Raw genomic sequence first — 27,815 nt, 5'->3', positions numbered from 1 at the left:
AGGATGCAGAAGAAATCATTGATATAACCTATGATGCCATCCAACAACATACTTATGAAGAAATAAATTACCAGATGGAAACAAATAATAGGCCCAAGAGACTCTACCCGGACCTACATAATTTTAGGGAAGAGCAAGAACAAGAAAAAATAGAAAAGAAGGATATAGTCTGCAATATGCTGAAAAGAGGGAATTGCAGATCTGGCGAAAGATGCTACTACAAGCATCCAAAGATATGCCATAATTATGAAATATATGGTAACTGTGCGTATTTAGACGGATATGGAGACGAATGCAGAGATCTCCATCCAAAAATATGCAAAAACCTAAAAGAAGGAAAAGGATGCATTTACAACAAAAAATGTCGATATATGCATCCTGCAACCATGAATGAAAGTAAGAAAACTCAGCAAACTGAAAAGAAAAATGAAAGCAAAAAAGAAACAAAAAAAGAAACAAAAAAGCAGGCCGTGTATATACCGCGCTTTGAACCAAGAGCCCCAAGATATGAGGCCTTTCAACCCAAACCTGCACATTTAGAGCCCAACTACAAAGAATGCATCTATAATGCCAGGGGTTGGTGCAGATATGGGGACAGTTGCAGGTATACACACACAAATAAATATGAAGGCGAAAGAGCAAATATAATAGAAAAGTTGGATTTTTTAATGGCAGAATTCCGGGAAATGAAGAAAAGAACATCATATCAGAACAGGAAGGAAGCATGGGAGAATCCATATTATTACCAATATTAAATAATGGGGATGAAACACAAACCATAATAGTAATGAATGCACAGGGTTTAGTCACGAGTAACTCTAAAAGGAAAATAGAGTTCTTAGAAGAACTAACCCAAATTGAAAAAATAGATATATTAAATATAAGTGAAACATGGTATTCCCAAGAGACTGGCAGTGATGACCAGATAAAGGGTTTCCAAACTTATAGATCAGACAGAAAAAATAGGAATCAAGGGGGAACCGCAATATATGGAAGAGACATAAATCAAGGAAAAGTATGTGAAAAATACAGCAACACAGAATGTGAATTGATTGCGGTAGAATTTGAATTTGAAAAACTAATGAATATTGTAGTTTACAGACCCCCAAACACTAAGGAGTTTGACATAATAATAGAAAAAATAGATGATATATGTAGAAACCATAAAGACTGGAATATACTCCTATCCGGAGATTTTAACTTTCCTTTCGTGGATTGGAAAGAACGGATAGAAGAAAGTGGTTGTATGTATACATATAAAGAATATAGTAATAGTAGCGCAGAAGATAAGAGGCAATTTGAAAAGCTTCAAGATATGCTATTAGAACATAATATGCAACAAATAAACCACATTCCAACAAGAAAGGAAAATGTCCTAGATCTAGTATTTGTGAATGAGGTGAATTATGTTAAAGAAATAATAGTGTATAACACGGGAATTTCAGACCACAATGTCATAGAATTGATAGTTCATTCCAAAGCAAGTGATCACAGAATTAATAAAAGCACAAAACTTTGGGAAGGATATGGAAAATATAACTTTTACAGTAAGAATATAAAATGGTCAGAAATAAATGAAGAACTGAATAAAGAATGGAAAAATGTATTTGTAAGTGATAATATACAGGTAAATACGGATATACTGTACAAAATACTGGAGAAAATTGTTGAAAAATATGTACCGAAAAAAAACAATAAACAAAAGACGTGCATACCAAGAGACAGAAGGATCTTATTTCAGAAAATTAAAAAGTGGAAGAAAAATCTTGCAAAAGAAAAAAATGTGTGGAAAATGAGGGAAATAAAATGTAAGATAGAAAATGCAGAACAAAAGATTATACAGTCGAAAGAAAATGAAAAAAGGGACTTAGAAGAAAGGACACTTCGAAATATAAAAAGAAACCCCAAAGTACTTTACTCCTATGCAAAAAAGATGAATAAAAGGAGAATAGAAATAGGCCCTCTAAGAATTGAAGGACGGCTAACGAATGAAAAAAAGGAAATATGCAACATATTAGCAGAAAAATATAAGAGTGAGTTCACGCCAAGAATTGCGAATGAGAATAATGAAACAGAAATGAGAGAAGAAAATGTTGAATATCTAACGGATATAGATATTAATGAAGCAGATATTGTCACGGCTATAAACGAAATTAAAAATGGATCGGTAGCCGGACCAGGTGGAGTTCCAGCGATTTTGTTAAAAAAAACTGCAAACACTATCGCGAAGCCACTTGCAATACTGCTAAGACAGAGTATAGATATGAGCGAGATATATGTTAAACATAAATTAGCTTATATAACCCCTATCTTCAAAAGTGGATCAAGACTAGAGGCAAGCAATTATAGACCTGTTAGTCTAACATCACATATTATGAAAGTGTATGAGAGGGTAATAAAAAAGAAAATAATGAACCATTTGGTCAAAAATAATTTGTTTAATATGGGTCAACACGGTTTCGTACCTGGAAAAAGTACACAGACCCAACTGATAGCTCACTATGAAAACATATACAATAATATGATAAATGAAAAAGACACAGATGTAATCTATCTAGATTTTGCAAAAGCCTTTGACAAGGTAGACCATAACATATTGGAGAAAAAAATGAGAAAGCATAATATTGTGGGAAAGATAGGAAAATGGGTAAAAGAATTCCTGCAAAACAGAAAACAGATAGTGGTTGCAAATGACGAGAAATCAGATGAAGCCCAGGTAATATCTGGTGTGCCCCAAGGTACGGTATTAGCTGCACTGCTATTTGTTATTATGATCTCAGACATAGACTGTGATGTTGAAAACTCCGTAGTGAGAAGTTTCGCCGATGACACAAGAATAAGTAGAGAAATTACTTGTGATGAAGATAGGAACTCACTACAAAGAGATCTAAACAAAATATATGAATGGGCGGAGATAAATAGGATGGTATTTAACTCCGATAAATTCGAATCAATAAATTATGGAAACAGAGAAGGAATGGTGTATGCATACAAGGGACCTAATAATGAGACAATCACAAACAAGGAAGCAATTAAAGACCTTGGTGTAATTTTAAATAGGAATATGTTATGCAACGACCAAATAGCAACACTGTTGGCTAAATGTAAAGCAAAAATGGGAATGTTATTCAGACACTTTAAAACAAGAAAAGCTGAACACATGATTATGCTTTACAAAATTTATGTGCGTAGTACACTCGAATACTGCAATGTGATATGGTACCCACACTACCAAAAGGATATTGCGCAAATAGAGAGTGTACAAAGGTCCTATACTGCTAGAATAGAAGAAGTTAAGGACCTTGATTACTGGGAAAGACTGCAATTTTTAAAACTATACAGTCTAGAAAGGAGAAGAGAACGCTACATGATAATACAAGCATGGAAGCAAATAGAAGGAATTGCTGAAAACATCATGGAGCTTAAAGTATCAGAAAGAGCAAGCCGAGGTAGATTAATAGTGCCAAAAAGCATTCCAGGTAAACTGAGAAAGGCGCACAGGACATTAATCCACTACGCACCAGCATCGATAATGCAGCGACTATTTAATGTGCTGCCAGCTCATCTAAGAAACATATCAGGAGTGAGCGTAGATGCGTTTAAAAATCAGCTCGATAAATACCTAAGATGCATCCCAGACCATCCAAGACTGGAAGATGCAAAATACACCGGAAGATGTATTAGCAACTCTCTGGTGGATATACGAGGTGCCTCACACTGAGGGACCTGGGGGAACCCAAACAAAAAATAAGGCAATAAGGCAATAAGGTAAGGCTCTCTCTCTCTCTCTCTCTCTCTCTCTCTCTCTCTCTCTCTCTCTCTCTCTCTCTCTCTCTCTCTCTCTCTCTCTCTCTCTGGAAAGATCTACTGCCAAACAGAAGGAAATCACTGATGCACAGGATGACTGATCAGGCTGAGTCCCAACAAATATCCATCAATTCCCCTGCATGGTTTCATAGGAGGAGCAGTACTGTACCAATATTCAATCCTCAAGGAAGGATTTTCTGTATGAGGTACAGGAGTTCAGGCTCCTGCTTCCAGTACAAAAGTTTTAAGACTCGGGTAGGGGGCAGATTGTTCTTAGGCCTGGAGTCTGCTACCATGGAAACCATTTCCAGGATCAGCCCAGGTAACTTCCTCTTTGACCTCTGGTTAGGTGCTGTCATACACTTTACCTCAGCCTGGAAAACCACATTCCCAAAACTCAGAAGTATTCAGACTTAGTTTTCTCAGACAGAAGGGAAAGACATTCCCTTTCTGACACCTCAATCAGCTTACCAGTGGGCCTTTGGATCCCGAAGGAACACAAGGGAGAGGAATGCATTCAAAATCTTCCAAATAGCTCTCTAGATCTTTACAGCTGACTTTCGGTGGAGTAGTCAACTGGGGTTCGGGGACTGACTTTTTTCCAATTCAAGAGGATGATGGCAAGTACCATGCGGTCTGCTATCAAGGAATAAGACTTCACGCAGTGAACCTGAAAGATGCATACATCTAGATCCCAGCCATCATCTTCAAGGTTTTGGTTTACAGTTCAAAGTCAGGGTGTGAGACCATCTATCACCCAAAGCATTCATACTCACCTTTCTGTGCTTACTCGATCAAGACTCACCTTTTGGGTTTTCTCAACAATCTACTTGCCCTGTCTCCCTCCTGGAAACAATGATAGAGTACCAAGACAGTTGACCTTCTTTTGCCCCGATCTGAGAATTGAGTTCAATTGGTAACCCTACCGAATGGCCAGGCAGAAGGTAGAGGACTGGATTGTGCTGATAAGACATTTAACATTTATGTCAGGAAACCTAGGAAACACATCTAACAAGTGTATGTATTGGGAAATGTTGGGAAGTAGAGTGGTTGCTCCTGCACGATCAAGAACTTCTAGCTTGACGGTACTGTCTTCGGAGGCTTCACTTGTCATTGGGCAACTTGTTCTATACTGGCTACGATAACAGCGAGCGTTCTATGGTTGTTGGAAGCCTCACTGGTACAGAGCCTGCGATTTCTCTATCTTTTGTTTTTAGTAGAATAGAAAACAGGAGATGATCAAATTTTGGTGGCTAATTGATGATATCCTCTTCCGGGGAGTTCTACTTGAACCCAGCCTCCAGGGTCACTGCCGTTCACAAATGAATCCAAGAGGGTTGGGGCACACTTGTAGTACCTGAACACTATGGGGACATAGTTCACGGAAGTAAATACCTGCTTTTTGACCTACTAGAAGTCAAAGCAATTCTATTGCTATCTTCCCAACAGGGCTTGAAAAGACATCGTTAGCATTGAAGAACAACAACTCCACCTACAGTACATGACATACATTTACAAGCAAAGTGTGTACTGTTTTACAGACCCTTCGTGATTGGGCAAAACAATGTGTGCATTGGGCAGCTAACAGCATGATAGAGCTATACGCAAGATCGATTCCAACAAAAGGAATGTTCCAGCAGGCATGCTCAATCACCAGGGCCAGGAGTAGGATCAGTAACTCCTCACTTTTGTGCATGGAGAAAAGGCTTCTTACAAATTGGGAATCACCATCGAAGGACCCGTTTGCCTCCCAATTAATCCAGAACTTCCTGTATACTGCTTTCCAGTTGAAGAGCATCTTTCAGTAAGCTACTCTACAGTGCAAGGGACATTAGCAGCATTTGTGTCATCTTCCAATACACCTGTTACTTCTAGATGCCTTAGCCTTTCCGGTTACTTGGTTTACCGATTACTCAACAGACTGTTGACGATATCAGTTTCAGGGTACCCTGACTGCTTTCAAGTGCCACACAAGGGGTGGTATTTGGGTTTTCTGATACTCCACCTCAAAGTACTGGTAGAACTACCCTACTTCTGCTAGTAGCATTGTAGAAGGGATGCTTTACTTGTTGTTGCCTCTCGGCTATGAATTGCTGTTCTCCTTATCTTCCTTCGTTGATGAAGGTTTATTCAGTCTCTGCAATAAAAGATTTTCACTTAGATCTCAGACTGAAAAGCTCGAACCTTCTCCCCTTTAGAGGATCAGTTTGGGCTCTGGAGTAGCTTCTCTACCCTCTCCAGAAACTTGAGCCTTTTTGAGATGATGCTCAAGTTCTTGGGTCTCTCAGGTGGACCCTCTTGTCCCTTGGCTGGGCATTAGAAAAGATTGACTCTTAGACTACTCAAAAGCTTTGGCCTTGGCATTACAATGGGTGTATTGTACTGCGTGACATTTCATATGTCAACGGAGAAAGACCTTCCTCTCCCTTTATTAGGAATTTGTGTCTAAGAGCGATAATGAAACCTGGCACAACTCAAATTCTTCCTTACAAGCAGGGTGCAGGATGACTCTTTTCTAACCTGTGAGGACACAGCGACACTTCTTAGAGAACTTATGTACCCTTGCAAAGCACCAAGTGCTCTTTCCCAAGTTGAAAGGGTAAACATGAAGATATCCAAGAACACTGGATTTTCTGCCTTGCGCTCCTTCAGACTTACTGATTGAATAAGAATCTGCAAGGACCATCCCTGTATGAGCAAAGGAAGTTAAGGATATTGGATCTACCTTTCAGCAGAACCTGACAGTGGTGCTGGTCCAGATACAACAGACAACCTGCAGCTACTACTACTACTACTACACCCATGGGCGTTTAACCACAGGTCCCTCTTTAACTGTATTCTTGATTCTGTCACTCATCATTTACCACTACATCATTACCTTGTTAAAGAGTTCAAACGGCCCTTTTAGCTTTGCTTAAGTCATACTCATACTCCTAAAAGGGACTCAGGTTTGTATACAGTAGTTAGGAAATATAAGATTAGTATTGAACACTTTTGTTTTTTCACATCAATCTGATGTTGTTGCATTCACATCCTTGTGTGATAATATTCATGAGAGGAGTGATGAATTTACTTATTTTAAAAGCTTATACTTTTTTTCATTGTAGTGGCTGCAAGAACAGATGGACAAGATATCATCACTGAATGTCTTCGGAAAGTACAAACCTAATCATGTACTTGTGAATGAATATCTCCCTGGCCAGGGTATCATGGTAATGTATATGTATAGTAATTTGTTCATATATACCATTTGTCGAATCAATAAGTGGTTACATAGCATGGAGAAAGAAAAAGGTTCTCCTTGTTGATGATTTTTTTTTTCCAGTTAAAAGATAGTCCATGAGGTAAATCTTGAGTTGAAACCTTTTTAATTTGATACAAGCCTTAATCTGTCAGAATAGGAGTACAGTAATACCCTGGTCAGAAGCCTATGTTGTTAATTGATTCCAAGACACCCAACATAAGGCGATTTTCAACATAGGCTGGAATTTATCCCAGTAAATTGACTTGCATGCCCCCTATCCTTTTACCAAGCCCACTATCCACTCAATCTAGGACCAGGGAGAGACTAGCAATGGCTGCTAATGACTCAGTAGGTAGACCTATAGGCTCCCCCAAATCCCCCATCCTTAGCTCACAAGGATGGTAAGGTTGCAAACACTATAGGAACTTATGAGTTTTAGCAGAACTTGAACCCCAGTCTAGCGATCACCAGGCAGAGACATTACCAATAAGGCCACAACAACAAATGACAAGTGCATAAAAACGGCTATCATTCTACAAAATCCAATTCCTGAGAGAGAGAGAGAGAGAGAGAGAGAGAGAGAGAGAGAGAGAGAGAGAGAGAGAGAGAGAGAGAGAGAGAGAGAGAGAGAGAATAATTAGTTAAAGCACAATAAATTTTAATAATAATATCAACACATTAATAAATGTCATTTTACCTAGTAGTTAGAGGAGGGTGACATGGCCAATGGCGAAGATACAACTATAAATCTACCACTGGTTGTTACATGAGATTTTTTGGTGAATTATGAGGTTGATGGCAGCAACTCATCAGCGTCAAGATCCAGTGATGACTTTGTAGCTTTTCAATTTTTGACCTAGACCAAGAACTGATCCAAGATTTGCTGAATGGCATTCCTCTTTTGTCCTTGAAAATCATCCTGTATAGCATTACATGTACTAAATCTTCAACACTTATTTTTTTTTTTTTTTTTGGCAAAACATTTGGATAAAGTATCCTGAGACTCAAAGAACTACAAAAACTTGGGTAGATGGTAAAATCCCTGCTCCATTTCTTTGAGCTAGAAATATTTTGATTCTGAGGCTTGGAAATTTTCTTAAATTTTCTGCTGCTCCTCAACTCCAACAATTCTTTGTTTGTTCATGACTGCATGTGAGCCTCAATCCACTGTTCAAAATCTTCCTCTCTTAACTCCATCTCTAGTTCATTGTTTTCATTTCTTAGCATTACCAAATTCATGGAGATGTCCTTATTGGTTCTTCAAAAGCCTTTAAAATTATGCGCAAGTTGAGGGCACAGATTTTTTTCACACTTCAACACAGATCGAGTCACTATGACCCTAGACGAGCTTACATTTAACACTTTCTGATTTATATTACACTTTATATCTTCCAAGAATCCATAATATTTATCCCGTCCTCTCCCGTAGCATCAACTGCCTGGTATAAGGTATGCCGTTAATAGTAGCGTTTGAGTATCACTATGATGTTTTAGTACATGGGTAATATAAGAGAGGTGGTGTGGGGGGGTAAGAAAACAACTTTTGCTGTATATGTGGGTCCATATTGTTGAGGTATGTAGGATGTTTGGGGTCATTGTCCAGTATCAATATAACCTTGAAAGAAAATTTGCTGTTTATTTTTCACTTAAGTGGCCATGCTGGATTTTCTGAGCTACAGAGTAACGTGCAAAATTGTATGATTTAATATGTGTAGCATAATTTCTCATAAAACTGGTTTAGTTGTTGACTCATGGTAAATGCAGTTAAAAAATGGATTTTGAGCGAAGCGAAAAGTCAATTTTTGGGTGAGATATCCATGTCGTCCTGATGGAAGGTTCCTATAAGTAGCTTCCTAAGGGATATTTGACTACAGTGATATTCCCAGAGAATTTACCTTTAGATCTCCAGAATTCTAACTCCTGGCGCGAATATCCTTAAAATTTCTCTTAAGGATATCCCATAAATCAGGGGACGTATATCTCGATACGACACATAGCGATCTTCACCCCGAATAGCATTTTCGCTTCGAGGGGGACAGTGGCAAAAATAGAAGGGGAGCCGTTATCAAGGTACCCTCTTCTCCCTTACTACTACGGAGTATCTACATGGCGCTGTATGTCAAGCTAGCATGCTATTCCTTGTAGCGTTGCGCATGGTGCTACAGATATAGTAATTTCGGGAGGGATCCTGCCAAGGCCTTTTCTTGTAGAAAAGGAGGGCGGGTCCATCAGGACGACATGGCTATCTCACCCAAAAATAGAGTTTTCGCTTCGCTCAAAATCCGTTTTTTGGGCTTGAGCCATGTCGTCCTGATGGAAGCTTACCAGAGAATTACTAGAAAGTACTGTATCTGTGAATTTTAAAAGTGCCTTAACCTTGGGACAGTTTTTCCTTGGTCATCCAGACCATGAGACATATAACGTTACCGTTATTCGTCATTACTGCTAAACATAAACCATGTTAGTGCTTCCTGCCCCCTGCAGGGAAGAGTCATACTTGACGTAGGAAAGGAGTCTCAAGGTTTGCATATAACATATGAACAAATATAGCATCAACTACATACAGGTCTCGCTGTATGTATAATGAATTGGAACAAACATTACCAGATAATGTTTGTATCACGTATAAGAACAAAGGTGTTAGGTATACTTATTGTTCATAAGTAAATATATGCAGTTTATTAAAGGGTAATAAAACTCTGATATATTCTTATTGAAAATCAATTGTAAGGCGAAATAAGACGCAAATACATACTGATAATTTTATTGGTAATAAAAGACCAACATAAAGTAACATGTATAACATAATTGTTAATAATTGTAATAAGAAACATATCAAACAATCAAAGCACAAAAAATATTTGTTTTCACCTGAAAGGGAAAGCTTATTAATGCCACCATAAATCTGAAAATTTGATAAATTTTCTAATATGCATATCTGTGATGTTGAATGTCTTCACACTGTGTAAGTACACACGGCACAAGTGTTATCCATATGTTTCTTCACCTCAACTAAATAGAACAGTCCTTAGTGTCACCTTGGTGACACTCACTTCAAAAGTATTGCACTGAGAGGTGTCAACACCTTCACCCGTATCATTGATGGTCCCAATTAATTCACTGTTCATCGCAGCACTAGACGACAGGTTTTAGTACACTACCTGCCGCCACCACGTATCGCTTAAGTTCATGCACTTGCTTCGCATAATGCTTGTAGAACACTCTGGACGACTTCCATCCAGTGTATGAGCGAAGACGCTCAAAATCCATTTACTGAAAAAAGTTTAGTGATGAAGCAATTTTCCTTGGATCATGACCTGCGGGTGTACTGTCTGGATCCACTCTGTGAATAGAATAGGTGATTTTCGCCCTTAGTTGTTTTAGGGATAGGTTTGATCCTGAGGTTTCTCCTTTAAAGAGCTGTCCTCCCTTGAAGTCTGTAGTTCTTCGAAGATAGACCTTTAGACACTCCACTGGACAAAGCGAGACATCTTCTTTCAGAGGGCAGATTCTCCAGGGACCCCATCTTTTGGTGGGTAACTCGTTCTTAGCGAGAAATGTTGGATCAGGAAAAAGATTCAGTTCTCCCACTTCTGTGAACTGAATATGGCCCTCATCTATGGATAGGGCCACTATTTCACTAACTCTGGCCCCCGAGGCTATAGCAGACAAGAAAATTACTTTTTGAGTCAAGTCTTTCAGAGAGCAATCCTCATTGTTCACTGTTGAAGCAAAGTGTAGGACCTTGTCCAAGGACCATGAAATAGGCTTCGGAGGGGCTGCAGGCCTAAGTCTAGCACATGCCTTAGGGATCTTGTTAAAGATTTCGTTTGACAAGTCTACTTGGAAGGCGTATAGTAGAGGTCTAGTCAGAGCTGATTTACACGTAGTTATCATATTAGTTGCCAGACCTTGTTTATGAAGGTGGATAAAGAAGGACAAACAGAAGTCCATTGAGATTTCTTTTGGTCCTTTTGCTTTGACGAAAGCAACCCACTTTTTCCAGGATGATTCATATTGTCTTCTGGTTGACTTAGACTTATATTCTTCTAAGAAGTCTATATTGCCTTTCGAGATCCCAAATCTTTTCTTTACTGCTAAGGAGAGAAAATCATGAGATGAAAGCTTTGGGTTCTCTGTGATGAAGTGAAGACAGTCGACTTGTGGACCTGTTGAGACAGTGCCGGGTCCGGTAGAGGGACCAGCCTCAGCTTCAGTTCCAATACTAGAGGGAACCAGTTGCTCTTTGGCCACTTGGGAGCCACTAGAGCTGACATTCCCCGAAAGGATCTCAGCTTGTTGAGCACCTTCATTAAGAGATTGGTTGGAGGGAACAGGTAGATCTGGTTCCATCTGTTCCAGTCGAGGGATATGGCGTCCGTCGCTTCCGCTAGAGGGTCCTCGTATGGGGCCACATAACGAGGTAGCTTCTTGTTGTCGCTCGTCGCGAAGAGGTCAATCTGCAGTTCTGGGACTTGACGTAAGATGAAGGAGAATGAACCTGCGTCTAGGGACCATTCTGACTCTATCGGCGTGAGCCTGGATAGAGCCTCCGCCGTCACATTGCGGAACCCTTGAAGGTGAACTGCTGATAAATGCCATCTCTTCTTTTCCGCTAGGCGGAAGATGGACAAAATCACTTCGTTGATTTGGGGGGATCTTGAGCCTTGGTGATTCAGACATCTCATTATCACCTCGCTGTCCAGGATCAGTCTTATATGGGCTGATTTGCGAGGGGAGAGTTTCTTCAGTGTCAGAAAGACTGCCATGGCCTCCAAAATGTTGATGTGGAAGGTCTTGAATAGAGAGGACCAAGTCCCCTGGACTTTCCGTTGATGGGAGTGACCTCCCCATCCTTCCTTCGAGGCATCCGTATGGATGGTGACTGAAGGTGTAGGTGGTTGCAAGGGTACGGTCCTCTTTAGGTTCTTGGCCTTCAACCATGGCTTGAGAAGTGATCGTAGTAGGTTCGGTATTGGTCTTCTTAGATCACTTCGAGCGTTTGATGCCTATCTTCTCTAGACTCCTGACGCATATTTTAGCTGTGCTCTTAGCACTGGGTCTGTCACTGATGCAAACTGGAGAGAGCCCAGTACTCTTTCCTGTTGGCCTCTTTAGTTTCTGTCTGATTTCAGTAGTCTCTTGACAGATCCTGCTATCTCTCTCCTCTTCCCTGGGGGAATGGAGAGACGGTGTGACTTTAAGTTCCAATGTATTCCGAGCCATTGAAACTCTTGAGCTGGAGATAATCGAGACTTCTTGACGTTGATCTTGAATCCCAGATGTTCCAGGAACTGGATCACTTTCTTGGATGCTTGCATACACTCTGTCCCGGATGCTGCCCACACCAGCCAGTCGTCCAGGTACGCTACTACCTGGATACCTTCTAGGCGTAGTTGTTGAACGACTGCATCTGCAAGCTTTGTAAAAATCCTTGGGGCTATGTTTAGTCCGAAGGGCATGGCTCTGAAGACGTACTTCTTCTTCTGTAGCCTGAATCCTAGGTAGGAGGAGAGGGGGCGTTTGATTGGAATATGCCAGTAGGCATCTGCCAGGTCTATCGAGACTGTGTACGCCCCTTTTGATAACAGAGTCCTTATGTGTTGAAGGGTTAACATCCTGAACTTGTTGTTTTCTATGAACTTGTTGAGTGGCGACAAGTCCAGAATGACTCTGAGTTTGTCTGAGTCCTTCTTGGGAACACAGAACAGCCTTCCTTGGAATGTGATGGACTTTGCCCTCCTTATCACCCGCTTGCTCAAAAGTTCCAGGGTGTATTCTTCCAGTACGGGGGTGGAGTGTTGGAAGAATTGAGGAAATGGTGGTGGAGCCTCGCTCCAGCTCCATCCAAGTCCATTCTTGATTAGGCTGTGGGCCCAAGGATTGAAGGTCCAACGATCCTGAAATTGTTGGAGTCTCCCTCCTATCTGAAGCAACTCATTTCTTCTGATTTCCAGAGTATTTACCTTCTTGACCGCGTCCTCCCTTACCCCCTTTACCTCTTGAGGGTATCTAGAGGAGCCCCGTTTAGACCCTGTACCCTTGGGACGAAAGGTAGTGGTCTGCCTCTCGAATGCAGGGTTGAACGCTGTTGACTGGGCAACCAGCTGCTGAGGCACCATCTGATAGGTTGGTTGGGGTTGAGCCACCATCTGGGGCACCGCGGTCATGGCAACTGTGGGATGTTGTTGTTGCTGCTGTCTGGCAGGGAGAGAGGGTAACCTGGGTCTTTTAATCTTCCTTTTAGGCTGGGGAACTTCATCCGGGGAAGACTTCCTCTTCGCTGACATGCCCCACTTCTGGAGAAGGTTTCTATTCTCCGTGGCGGCCTTGTCTATGACTTCCTTGACCACTTCACTCGGGAAGAGGTCCTTACCCCAGATATTGCAAGCTATCAGTTTCCTGGGTTCGTGTTTTACTGAAGCAAAAGTAAACACGAACTCCCTACATGCTCGTCTGGATTTGACAAAGCCATACAGGTCGTTGACCACAGTAGCCAAATGCGTTTTGGCCATGACCATGTTCATATCTGGGGTTTTACTGTTGCTTGCCGTTGTCTCTAGACAAATCTGTAGAGATAGAGATGCGGCAAGTCTTTCTTTTGTCTCTTGCTCCCTACGCAAGAGAAAGTCAGACAGCTTAGGGAGATCTTCGCTGAAGTGACGTCCAGCGATATCTGCCTCCAACTTCCCAACTGAGAAGGTAAGGTGGACTTCCTTCCAGTCCTTATCTTCTGTGGGCAGGGCTAAAGATAATGGTCTACACTCATCGAGTGTAGGGCAAGGATTGCCTGCCTCTATTGCCTTCATAACTGCCTTAAAACCCTTTGATGTAAAGGGAAAGGCTAATGAAGCTGGAGCAAGAAAGGTGGGATGTTTCTTGTTAAGGGCTGACACTTTCGAGTTAGTGAAGCCCTTCTGCTTCAGGCTACTTGATAAAAGAGCCTGAGCTTTCTCGTGGTCAAGTACTATGACCTCCTTAGGTTCTGTCTCCTCCTTGGATGATGGTTCCGTCTTCAGACGGACGAAGCAGTCTGGGTAGGCCTGAAAGCTGGGAAAGAATTCAACTTCCTCAATAAGGACAGTCCCCAATTTCTCTGATATGAAGATCTTGCCACTGGTAATAGGCATGTATTCTGCATACCTCCAGGGATTAACATCAGAGCAAGGTGGAAGATCTTGAACCTTGAGTCTCTTGTGAAACCCACGGGAGGCGAGTTGGGCCATTTGTCTTCCCCATTTAGCCTCCCTTTCTTCGTTTTGCTTGTGAAGACTCTCCATCAGTGCCATGAGACTGGCCATTGCCTGTCTCATGTCATCTGATGGAGGGGAAGATGTAGAGGGTAACAGCTCTGGAGCCGGAACTGACGAAAGGGACTCCGATTCGACATCATCCTCTTCTTCAGGAGTCAAGGTGGACTCCTCCTCGAGACCTTCCGCTAGAAGGCCCTTCTCAGTGTCCTCAGACACCTCTGGCATCCTCTCGTCTAGGTGGATGTCCTACATTGCGTCGCAGACGTCCGTATCTACGGCAATCTGGACGCAAGGGATCTCAGGTCGAGGCTGGGGCATGATAGCTTCCACACCCGCTTTTGGAAACAGCAAGGCGCGCATCCATTCACTAGGAAGGTAAGGGCCCGTGGCGTTCTTCTGAAAGCCACGAACCCATCTGCGCAGCTTCTCTCGTGCTGCATCCCTTAACTCCGCTGTCTTGGGGTCATCAAAAGCCTCGGTAACCAAGGCCTTGCAAATCTTGCAGTCCTGGGGGTCCCAGTACCTAAGAGAACCCTTGGAAGTGGCGCAGGGGGCATGAGCCCTGCACTCTGCATGGCCACAGAAGTCCTTGCTCCTAACGTTGCAGAAGACTTGCAGGCACTTCGAATGGTCCTCCTGTAAAGAGAGGAAAATTAAATGAGTATGCGGTAGTTTATCTCACCTGATAAACTATATAAAATATTATCATTAATATTTTAGCATTATACCTTAGGATAGACAAGCTAGAAAGGAACTAGGAAAGACACATACTTGTGTTTCCTGTCCAGCCAATTGCTGCAACCTCCCCCAAAATTAAAACCCAGAGTTTTCCTATTCAGGAAACCCAAGGGAAGGGTTCTAACCCCTAGGGGTAGATAAGTGTAACTTAACACTGACCTTTCCCAAGGTTTTAATAATGTGGATAAATGGTAACTGATCATCTATCAGTCTGTTGAAAGAAATCTTTTCCTTCAATATATAACTGATATCAACAATAGACTGTGCAAGGATACACAGGGTATGTTGGAAAATAACTACTGTATACTGTATACTATAGTTTTCTGTCTGCAGTATGATCTATACTGAAAATATACTGGCTACTGTATATTCCTATACTGTAGTTTAGCCGGAATGTTGCCGGCTAAGCTAGCACCGGCAGCACATTCCACGCCGGCTGGGGTAGTACCTGGCGGCATTAGCTGACAGAGAGAGAGAAAGCATGGAGTGAAGGGTTACCTTATTGAATGTTTGTTAACAATAAATAAAGGTGTAAGTACTTAATCTCAATGCCTTCCTCCAGAAAGAGGGTTCAAATGGAAGGGGAGAATATATCATTCAGGCTTCCATCCATTCACACAAACCGTTGCCGGACACTGCCGGCCCCGGGTATGTGAATGGCAATCCAAGAGAGGTCTGAAGAACACTCTACAGAATAGGGATCTCACACCGGCAGCCGCCACAGCCGGCACAGCTTTTCCCGGAGCCTTGCGTCCATAAGGGAAGACTGAGCGACTAAACAGCTGCTATGTAGGAGGCCCGGCCTGCCCCACAACCCGCCGGAAAGCGGTGAGATTGCAGGACGACGGCCAAAGGGTTGCGATGGCTAGGCCATCACTAAAGGACAGAAGTGGCAGGGAAAAGGGTCCTGTATAAAGTATGGAAGGAGGTGGCAAGGTTGCTGCCCCTACCACACCAAGAAGAAACTCTGTTTCAATATCGGCGCCGTCCTAGGCGGCAGAAGAATATCTATTCCTCAGCCTAGGGTCTGCCGAATTAGAGTTAGGGGGAGGCGGCAGGCCTGCCGCCCCCTCTCAACAGGGGAGAAACATCGTTTCAGTGCCGACGCCATCCTAGGCGGCAGAAGAATGTCTATTCTTCAGCCTAGGGTCTGCCAGCACAGGACTAGTCTTCTAGACCGCAGGGGAGAAGGTGGCGGCATCATACAATTACTTCAAGTGCAGCCTAGGGAGGTCTAGCCTCCTATGCCGGCAGCTGAAGCCGGCAGGGGAGTGACTACTCACCCTGCTGGCCTGCCACCGGCAAAAGACTGAATACTCTGAGGTTCTGTCGAAAACCCAAACTCTGCTATCTGCCGGCAAGGGAAAGAGACAGAAAACACTAGCCTCGTCAAGCTGTAGTGTCTACTCTATGGCAAGACCAAGATAGGGCTGTAGCCTATGGCTGTATTCCGAGGGAAGGAGGGATTACCCTTAAATCTCCACTGGAGACGAGTATTCATTTATATAATAATTCTAGGAGATATCTATCTCCGCCTGAATTGATAAAATGATACATGAGGGTAAACAGGGAACATGTATGAAAGTATACTAAAGCACCTACAGTAGGCTAGTAGCCTAGTGCTAGGCGAGATTCGGTTACCTTAATCGCTGAAACTCTTTCGTATATGATCGATGAGGAAATATATGCAATCAATATATCTTACAAGTATAAATTGCCTAAATAGCTTCATATTTAAATGCTATTACAACTAGGAATGTCATTCTATATCATGCATGAAGGTAAACTAATACGCGTAGGCTACAAAGCCTAGCGCGGCCGAGGTTCGGTTACCTAAATCGCCGAAACTCTAAGAATACAATCAACATAATATATAACTTCCTAGAATATTATAACTGAATAGCTTCGTAAATATTTATGCTATTAAAACCGGGAAAGTCGTTCAGACTAACTAAATAACACTTGCGTTATGAACGACAGCACCCATGGCACCTCTGGTGAAGGCAAAGCTCCAACACTTAAAATTAATCTAATTTCACTGTGAGGCAGGAGCTAAAATTTATACACTGTAAAGATCAAATACTCAACTTTCCAGAGGCAGAAGAGGCTGAAGATTGCATGATAAGTCCAAAAAACCAGAGCGTAATGAAAGAGCAACAGGGAAAATCACCGTGCGAAACCGCTACAATTATAGGAATAGCGCACTAGCTTGACGTACAGCTCCATCTAGATACTCCGTAGTAGTAAGGGAGAAGAGGGTACCTTGATAACGGCCCCCCTTCTATTTTTGCCACTTTCCCCCTCGAAGCGAAAACGCTATTCGGGGTGAAGATAACTATGTGTCGTATCAAGATATCCGTCCCCTGATTTATGCGATATCCTTAAGAGAAATTTGAAGGATATTCGCACCAGGAGTTAGAATTCTGGAGACCTAAAGGTAAATTCTCTGGGAATATCACTGTAGTCAAATATCCCTTAGGAAGCTACTTATAGGAACCTTCCATCAGGACGACATGGCTTGAGCCCAAAAATGAATTTTTTTTTGTTTTGTAAGCCTACGCCTTTGGTGATTTTCACAATATTTTTTCCATCATGTTCTTATTTTGCTTAGTTTTTGTTAAGGGTCAGAGGTGGGAAGCCCACTTCATGAGATTTCTTGTTTATGGCCATGTATGTGATAGACTACATACCCAAATGAGATTGAGCTTCTTGAAATGTGCACTCTTTGTAGAGGCTGTGTTCAAAATATTGCACATGCAGAGCTTTTAGAAGGCTTGTTCATCTCCACAATCTCAGACAATGTTTCTCCTTAACAGTTGTTTAATGAGGAAGAACACTTCATACTATGTGCTAAACCCATACAGTCTAGGAGGGTTCAGTGGAGTGAACATGTGGATGTATCTTTGCTTCACCTTTCTCATCCATATTTGCATATTTTTACAAAAATACAGCCCAATATTTTTGTTGCTTTCATATGTTACTGGTGAGATATATGAAACAGAAACCTGTCGGAAGGCTAAAGCTGTAAGACATTACCCCCTCCACCTTCCCTATAAGAAGGGAGCCATGGCACATAAATATCATGAAAGATTTAGTTATAATACTTTATACTTCCTAAGCAGCATTTTTCATCTAGAAATGGCAGAGACAGGTTTTTATATATTATTTATACTGCAACTATATACATATACGTTGAACATGACAATTGCGATTATTTGGAAATGTGCAAGCACCCATAGAAAAAATCATGAGAGCATAAAACTGGCATCAACCAGTTTTGTGGTAAGCATAGCTACACTGCCATTTTGCATAATAACTATAAATAACGCTTTCTATTAGGACCAGTATTTGCCTTCATTCAGATGCAAATCTCTTTTGTTGGATGATTCCATAATTTTTAACAAACATTTCCACAAAACAAGTACAGTATTCAATAACATACTCAGAGCAGTTATGGTTACATAAATGGATGATGCCAAAGTGCATCATTAGATCACTGTTGGGGGTAATTAATGGAGCGGTATCCTTACCAGCAAACAACTTCCAATAGTCCATTACATTCATATTGGGCTCTGCATCTAAATCCTTTTCTTATCATCTCAAAGACTGGTCAATGGATAGATAGAATGCTGTAATAAACATTATTACTTTACAGTAATTAACAGTGCACAGATTTTCAACAATAACTGAACATCATAACAATAAGGCAAAGGGGTCTACTGTGGCATAGAAAATGGGAATTTTAATCCTATTTTCTATGGTATACTACTCACAACATTTTGCAGACCCTATTACAGTGCATACATATTTACAGTAATGATAAAAAGTAGCCTTTAATGTTGCTTTAATGTGTTATTTCATATGTAAAATTGCTCTTTACATTGGTTGGATATGTCACTCATGCTTAAATGTTAGATTTAAAATGATATTTTCATAATAAAATAAATTTTTTAATATACTTACCCGCTGGTTATGTAAGAATGGCTAAAGTCTCTAGACGCCCGGCAGAAAATTCAAAATCTCAAGGCTTATCGCAGGTATGCCAGGTGTACACTAGCGCCCTCGCGGTACTACAGGTAGAACTATACCAAACCCTTCAGATCTTCCATGCCCCATGGTCTCTTGAGGGGAGGAGGGTGGGTTTTTAACTTATATAACCAGCGGGTAAGTATATTCAAAAATTTATTTTATTATGAAAATATCATTTTTAAATATAAAACTTACCCGCTGGTTATATAAGAATGGCTGATTGACACGCTTGGTGGTGGGTCAGAGACAGCTACATAATTGGAAATTCACTTAAGAGTTACATAAACAACTTAAGAGGTTTTCACCTGCTAAGGAAGCTGACTGCAATGATACTCTGCCTTATTTGGTCTGCTATCCTTAGGAGATCCAGCGGTCCACCCAGGGGGCTGATGATCTCTAGGAGCTGTCAAACGGTGCAATAACCTACGCCCAGCAGAAAATTCAAAATCTCAAGGCTTATCGCAGGTATGCCAGGTGTACACTAGCGCCCTCGCGGTACTACAGGTAGAACTATACCAAACCCTTCAGATCTTCCATGCCCCATGGTCTCTTGAGGGGAGGAGGGTGGGTTTTTAACTTATATAACCAGCGGGTAAGTATATTCAAAAATTTATTTTATTATGAAAATATCATTTTTAAATATAAAACTTACCCGCTGGTTATATAAGAATGGCTGATTGACACGCTTGGTGGCGGGTCAGAGACAGCTACATAATTGGAAATTCACTTAAGAGTTACATAAACAACTTAAGAGGTTTTCACCTGCTAAGGAAGCTGACTGCAATGATACTCTGCCTTATTTTGTCTGCTATCCTTAGGAGATCCAGCGGTCCACCCAGGGGGCTGATGATCTCTAGGAGCTGTCAAACGGTGCAATAACCTATAACATGACAGGACCTCAACTAATACCCTTGTTCCGAGCGCACTCTAGGAACAAATTGACCACCTCACCAAACCAAAAGATTGCGGAAGACTGACGACCAATCTCCACATACAACCATAACTAAACAAGTTCCAAGAGAAACAAAAGGGTATTACGAAAAAGGGAACGTAGTGGTAGATCATTCACCTACTATCACATTCACTGCTACAAATGGACCCAACGTATAACCGTCCTCATAGAGAGTCTGAACATGCTTTAAATAATGAGATGCGAAAACGGACTTACTTCTTCAAAAAGTCGTATCCATCAAACTTTGCAGAGAACGGTTCTGCTTAAAAGCCACTGAAGTCGCTACCGCTCTGACTTCATGTGTCTTCACCTTGAGAAGCCTCTGGTCTGCCTCATCACACTGGGCATGAGCCTCTCTAATTAAAAGCCTAATGAAAAAGGATAAGGCGTTCTTTGACATGGGCAGTGAAGGTTTTCGAACTGCACATCACAGAGCGTCTGAGTCGCCTCTAACACTTTTAGTTCTGTCCAAATAGAGCCATAATGCTCTTACAGGGCAAAGCACTTTCTCCAACTCGTCTCCCACCACATCATAGAGGTTAGGGATCTCGAAAGATTTCGGCCATGGGCGGGAAGGCTTTTCATTCTTGGCCAAAAATCCCAACTGTAAGGAGCATATGGCTTTTCCATCCCGGAAACCAATGTACCTGCTTAAGGCGTGGACTTCACAAACCCTTTTAGTAGTGGCTAGACTAACCAGAAACAGAGTTTTCAAGGTTAGATCATTAAACAAGGCTGAGTGTAAAGGCTCAAATCTGTCACTCGTGAGAAATTTAAGAACTATGTCCAAGTTCCAGACAAGCGATTCTGGTTGTCTTTTCTTTGAGGTGTCAAAAGACTTGAGCAGATCCTGCAGGTCCTCATTATTGGAGAGGTCCAAGTTCCTGTGACTAAAAACCGTAGCCAACATACTTCTGTAACCTTTGATTGTAGAGGACGAGAAGTTATGCTTATTTCTGAGGTCTAGGAAGAAATCTGCCATCTGAGTTATAGAGGTACTGGATGAAGAAACCGAATTAGCTCTATACCATTCTCTGAACAACTCCTACTTGGACTGATACACCTTGATGGTAGAAGACCTCCTTGCTCTCGCAATAGCTTTGGCTGCCTTCTTCGAAAAGCCTCTAGCTCTATCGAGTTTTTTGATGGTCTGAAGACAGTCAGACGTAGAGCCCGGAGGTTTAGGTGGTTTTGTGCCAAGTGAGGTTGTCTGAGGAGATCTGGTCTTAAGGGAAGGCTTCTCGGGACATCTATCATCCATTCCAGTACCTCTGGAAACCAGCTTCTTGATGGCCAGGATGGAGCTATCAGAGTCATCCTTGTTCCTTCGTGCGACACGAACTTCTGTATCACCTTGTAAAGAATCTTGAACGGAAGGAATGCATACACCTCCATGTCAGACCAATTTGTCAGGAAAGCATCTATGTGTATAGCTTTGGGATCCGGTACCGATGAACAGCAGAACTCCAGTCTCTTCGTCTTTGCGGTTGCAAAAAGATCTATGAGAGGACGACCCCATAACCTCCACAGACTCTTGCAGACCTCTGGGTGTAACAACTATTCCGAGGGGAGAACCTGATCCCTCCTGCTGAGTCTGTCCGCTCTTACATTGTTGACCCCCTGAATAAAACGGGTCAATAGTGTCACTTTCCTTTCCTCTGCCCATCTGAGAAGAGGTCTCGCTATCTCGTACAGAGTCCATGAGTGGGTCCCGCCTTGCTTCGCGATATACGCTAGAGCTGTGGTGCTGTCCGCATTAATTTGGACTATTTGCCCAGGATCTGCTCTTCGAAGCCTTTGAGGGCCAGATGTATTGCCAAAAGCTCCTTTTGGTTTATGTGGAGAGATTTTTGCTCTACCGTCCACAGACCCGAGAGCTCCTTCTTCCCTAATGTTGCTCCCCACCCCGAGTTTGAGGCGTCAGAAAACAACACGAGGTCTGGGCTCTTTTGATGCAAAGACAGGCCTTCCTTCAGTCTGTGCTCGCTGTTCCACCACTGAAGATGTGACTTTATGGAATTCGTGATGGGAATGCTTTCCCTGTCGAGACTGTCCCCTTTTTTCCAATGCCAATTGAGGTGAAACTGAAGGGGGCGTAAATGTAACCTCCCCAGAGTCACGAACTTCTCCAGTGATGAGAGTCCCCAAAAGGCTCATCCATTCCCTTACTGAACTGACGTCCTTCTTTATAAAAGCTCGAAGTTTTAGGAGTGGTGTTTGGATCCTCACAGGTGACGGAAAAGCCTGAAAACTCTGACTGTGAATCTCCATCCCCAAATAAAGAATCTCCTGGGATGGAGTCAGCTGTGATTTCTTCGAACTCACACCAGGAGTCCCACTTCCTTGGTCAATTCCAAGGTCATTCTCAGGTCCTTCAAACAGCAATCTTATAAGCCAATCGTCCAGGTACAGGGAGGCCCTGATTCTCCTTGAATGCAGCATTCTTGCAACAATCAGCATTATCTTGGTGAACAATAGAGGAGCTGTGCTGAGACCAAAACATAAGGCTCTGAATTGGAAGACCTTGTTTCCATACATGAATCTCAGATAATGTCTGCAGCTAGGATGTATTGGAATATGGAAGTAGGCGTCCTGGAGGTCTAATGAGACCATCCAATCGCCCTTCCTTACTGCCGCCAGAACCGTCTTCTGCGTCTCCATGGTAAACGTCGTGTTCTGGACGTAGCCATTTAGAACACTTACGTCCAGAACCGGTCTCCATTCTCCTGAACTCTTGGGGACTAAGAAAAGCCGGTTGTAAAACCCTGGAGATGTTAAATCTTGTACCCTCTCTATTGCTCGCTTCTCCAGTAACAGAGACATCTGAAGCCGCATGGCCTGCCTCTTTGGCCCCTCCCTGTATCTGGGCGAAAAATCCACCGGATCTGTGACTAGTGGAGTATTTGATAAAAATGGGATTTTGTATCCCTCCTTCAACACTAGGACGGATCAAGGGTCCGCTCCATTCTTCTCCCAGGCCTTCCAGAAGTAATTCAGCCTGGCCCCTACTGCTGTCTGAAGGATAGGGGAGTCAGACTACCTCGGCCGGTCTTGGCTCCTCTCCTCTTAGATTTCCTCCCGTCGGACCTGAAGGAACCTCTTGCGGTAGGTTTACCACGAAAGGGCTGAGAGGGTCGTACCCCAGAAGTACCTTCCTTTGGTTTACGGGGCGAAAAAGAAGAAGGTAGAACTTTCCTGGCCGTATTGGCCACTAGATCATGCATAGCCATTTGAGTAAGAGCAGTGGCAACCTCCCCTACCAACTCTTGTGGGAGTAGAGTAGATGACAGTGGAGAGAATAGCAATTCCGATCTCTGGTAAGGGAAAACTCCCGCTGAGAGAAAGGAACACAGAGTGGCCTGCTTCTTAATTACTCCAGCCATGATCAGAGCATCTAACTCGTTAGAGCCATCCCTCACTCCCTTGTCCATGTAGGACATCAAATGAATAAGGCCACTAGTGTCCGTGCCTTTCAATTCAGAGACCTTTTTTCCTAAGGCTCCCAAAGACCAGTCTAAATAATTAAAAACTTCAAAGGCCCTGAACAAGCCTTTAAGTAAATGGTCAAACTCTGTCATCGACCACCACACTTTTGTTTTCCTCAAGGCCAGATGACAAGAAGAATCCACCAGGCTCGAGAAATCTCCCTGGGCAGAGGCAGGAACTCCCAAGCCCAGGACTTCCCCTGTCTCGTACCAAACGCTGGATTTGGAAGCCAATCTTGCTGGTGGAAAAGCAAAGCCCGTTTTGCCAAGAGTCCTTTTAGAATCCATCCAAGAACCCATCAATTTTAAGGCTCTTTTAGAATAGCGTGAGAGCACCATCTTAGTGAAAATAGGCACTTTAGTAGCCTTCCCCAGGGTAAATTCTGATGGGGGAGAGCGAGGAGCCACAGGGGTAAAATGGTCAGGAGAAAGTCCTGTGAAAATTAACATTAATTTCTTAAGATCTACAGAATGTTGATAATGTTTCTCTTCTTCCTCTTCCGAAACAGCTTCCAATGGTTCGTCCATGTCAGATACCTCCTCCGGTTCATCTTCTGGCAGTGCAGCTGTTGCTGCAGCCTGAACCGAAGGGTCATTGTCGGAATGAGAACGCTTGCTAAGTTCAGCATCCACTTCTATTGGGTGATCAATAGTTTTCCGTTTAAAATCGCTGTAGTCTGGGAAACAGCATCCAACTGAAGTGGAGAGATCGAGGTTGACTGGTGTGTGACGCCATGAAAGGACTGACGCTCGCTGTCAAGGGTCAACTGCCGTGTGCCGTCGCATGGACGCCTAGCGTCCGCTTGCTGTTGACGCTGACACTGACGCTCTATGCCGTCAAGAGGTAATTGGTGAGAGCCGTCGTCTGGACGCCTAGCGTCCACTTGCTGTTGACGCTGACGCACCGTTGCATCATAAGTAGACTGCCGAGAGCTGTCACGGTGACGCATTGCGTCCACTTGTCGCCGCCGCCATTCCGCATCGCGTTCGTCACCACCCTGGTCTAGATGAACGTCAACGCTTTCGGCAGAAAAACATTCAGAAGTTGATTTAAGTCTGGCAACAGCTCCCTGACGCTACCCATCTAAATCAACCTGCCGTTGAGCACTGCGGCCGGGAGATCGCCTGTGCGATAACACGTCAGCGCGAGAGACAACAGGCCGCCTGTGCGACAACGGGTCCAAAGACTGACGCCCAACTGTACTGCCAACCGCAGGTTGATAAGACCGCATCAACGACGAGAGCTGTTGTTTCATGCCCAAAAGCATAGACCACTTAGGATCGCCGGTATGCAATACATTCGACTCCTTTTCTAAAGGGAGATCGTCTTCTATATTACTATCAAAACGTTTCGCACTTTCGGGTGACGAAAGCCAGTCTGACGGAAGCGGCGGAGCATGAATAGCAACAGGCATAAGTTCAGAATCAGACTGTAACACATCGACATCTACAAGACCACGGACAGAGCATTTCGCAGGCGTGCAAGCATCATGAGAATGAAAACGTTCAGGCGTATCCCAGGTACTACAGCCTGGTCAACACGTAGGTGATTCGCGTCATTGAACGACCGCGTGAGACTTCCTTTTGAGCGGTCTGGACGCGTGACGCCAGGTCTCGCTAAACGAACCCTCATCGGAGGAAGGTGATACGCACCAACCTCATCTTTTCTATGATGAGGGTGAGCGACCTGTGTTACAACAGCAGGAACACTCGAGGGGACGTCTGTATGATTGATGAAGCCTTTAGTTCCCTTTTGCCATCCGACATTACTTCTCCCATGGGTTCGGGAGCTTGAAAGAGGTCGTAGGCTGGGCGAACGACAGGATCGTGCAGACGTACCCTCCACAACACTAAACACATTCGAAACACTTTTCACATTTCCAGAGTCACGATTTTTCAGCACATTGATGTAGGACAAAATCTGATTTTTATTCGCCGCTAAAGACTCGACTCTTTCACCGAGAGCCTGAATCGCGGTAAACAAATCCTTCATAGAAGGTTCCTTCGGTTGTTGATCTACCACTATGGTGGAAAGAATAGGATTAATGACATTAGGTAAGGACAAATCAAAAGAACGCGATGAACTGCGCCTAACCCTGTCCCTCTCTAATCTTTTAATGTAACGTTCATATGTTACCTACTCGTTATCGGTTAATGAAACGCATTCATCACACCGATCCCCAAAAGAACATGATTTTCCACTACATTTAATACAAATACTATGAGGGTCCGCAGAAGCCTTAGGAAGTCAAGTACGACAACCTTTAACACACTTCCGAATTACAGGGGAGGGGTCGGCCATATTGAAAAAGTAAGAGAGAGACCGAAAACATAAAACAAAGGTTAAATTATTTAAGATAACCCCAAACAAAAAGATTTCAAGAGTAAATAAAAAAGAAACCAATTAAGCGAAAGCCCAAACTCAAAAAACGTAGTACATCACCAAATAACGTCCAAAACAGAGTAAGTTAACGAGAGAATTTCCAATAGTACAGCCAGCAATGGCGGCAGGAGAAGATCTGAAGGGTTTGGTATAGTTCTACCTGTAGTACCGCGAGGGCGCTAGTGTACACCTGTCATATCTGCGATAAGCCTCGAGATTTTGAATTTTCTGCCGGGCGTCTAGAGACTTTAGCCATTCTTATATAACCAGCGGGTAAGTTTTATATATAAAAAATAAAATCCATGTTATATCGTTTTATGCGACATTATTTTAGGCTCTATGTTACAAGTACAATAGAGATGAAGTATTGTACTGTATAGCATTGTATTTCACATGGAATGTTATCAATATAAGTACTTTATCTGGTTTTTATAAAACAATAACAGGTTTTAAATACTTTTCAAGTTCATTATGGGTAGGGAATGTTTAAGTCACTTTATAAAGAAAAATTCCAACCTACATGGAACCAATTAATGATATAGGGCAAAGTATTGCTTTAGCTACAGTTACTTCACAATATTTTCATTTAAAATCTGGTTGAGAGGCTGTAAGACACAGGTCGGGATGGGTGACAAACATTCTACACGTATGCCCCGATTCTCCATAAGGAACTCTTGAGGGACGAAGCCTTAATTGAATCATTGCTTGAAGAGAATACAAGTGGCCCAGGCCTTGCAACTGGGTTGGTAGAAAATAGAAAGAATCCATTTCCTCTTATCTTTCAAGGCATGTGGGTTCTTGGAGCAATAAACACCTGGCTTTATCATATAGCATGCTGCATTGCCACAAGAACCAAGGTCAGCCTTTCCTTTATGCCTGGAGCCAGAGTGTCTGTCTTGTACTTCTGTGAATATAGGTCCTATCAGGCATTTATTTAAAAATCTCCACCAGTCTTGTCACATTAGAAAATACCTTGGATTGTATTGTCGTTTAACCGCTTTTGTAAATCTTGCTGGATATGCTATTTTCCAGACGCTGATTCTCCCATAATTTTTATGCTTTTCAATTAATATATTTACTTAAATTCATCAACCTGTCTCTTACATGCTGCAAAGGGTTTTATATCTTCACAAGGAGATAAACTGATTTTACTGAAGAAATCTTCATGCAGACTTAAGGATTTCTGTCGTAACACATGGAAGTCAGTCAGTAGATTTTTCTTCATCATGACCTCTAACCATAAGTTCAATACCTTCTCTGTCTTTACTAAAACCTTATTACATATCATTGCATTAACTTTAGCAGTGAAGGGGACTGAAACTATGGTTGATCCTATCTCCTTGCTCCTCTTGAATATGTACCAAATTGAAGATTTTTTCTTTCTATACCTGCTGGGTTCTTCAACATAATGCATTTTCTTCATTAAATCAAGAATATCTACCTTCTGTACCAGGGGCAACAGCAGAACAGGAACTTTTAGTGTTTGGATTAACACTCACTACACTTGAAACATCTTTAGGGGCCATGATTTCACAGTAAATACATGATCATGTAATTAACTTCCTTTGTTGGTACAAATAATGCTATCACATACACACAAGAGAATGTTGCAAAAGACTGAAAGCAATGTGGGGCAAAGAGCAGATATCTCAATGCTAGACATAAAAAAAAATGATTCAGTAGGCATATGCATGAAGCATATCAGTGCCTGATATTTTGCCTGGTGGTTTCTGACTTTGCAGCCACATATATTTTCAGCGTAAATGTTTTTATAATAATATCAATAAGTTAACTACATATAGTCAAATCTACAGCAGAAGAATCTACTTACAAGGAGGGCGGACTGTTTAAATATACTATCTTAAGGAGCACTGATTTACAGCTAACTCCCCTGACTTCTGGGGATATGGAGCTCAACTATCCC

The 27,815-nt window shown here is 42.4% G+C and overlaps 1 protein-coding gene across 2 annotated transcripts in view; it reads left to right on the top strand.

The window, feature by feature from the left end:
- The window catches only part of LOC137649453 (alpha-ketoglutarate-dependent dioxygenase alkB homolog 6), a 67,876-nt gene that overhangs the window by 38,533 nt on the left and 1,528 nt on the right, over positions 1-27,815 (top strand). For both annotated transcript variants that reach the window (XM_068382445.1, XM_068382439.1), the window contains exon 4: positions 6,915-7,019. In XM_068382445.1, coding sequence (XP_068238546.1) covers positions 6,915-7,019 — 105 coding nt within the window. The remainder of the gene's footprint in view (positions 1-6,914; positions 7,020-27,815) is intronic.

This window comes from Palaemon carinicauda, chromosome 1, assembly GCF_036898095.1.
Source record: "Palaemon carinicauda isolate YSFRI2023 chromosome 1, ASM3689809v2, whole genome shotgun sequence".
Lineage (NCBI taxonomy): Eukaryota > Metazoa > Arthropoda > Malacostraca > Decapoda > Palaemonidae > Palaemon > Palaemon carinicauda.
Note: the sequence above shows the minus strand (reverse complement) of the source record. Positions and strands in the feature narration are given on the sequence as shown.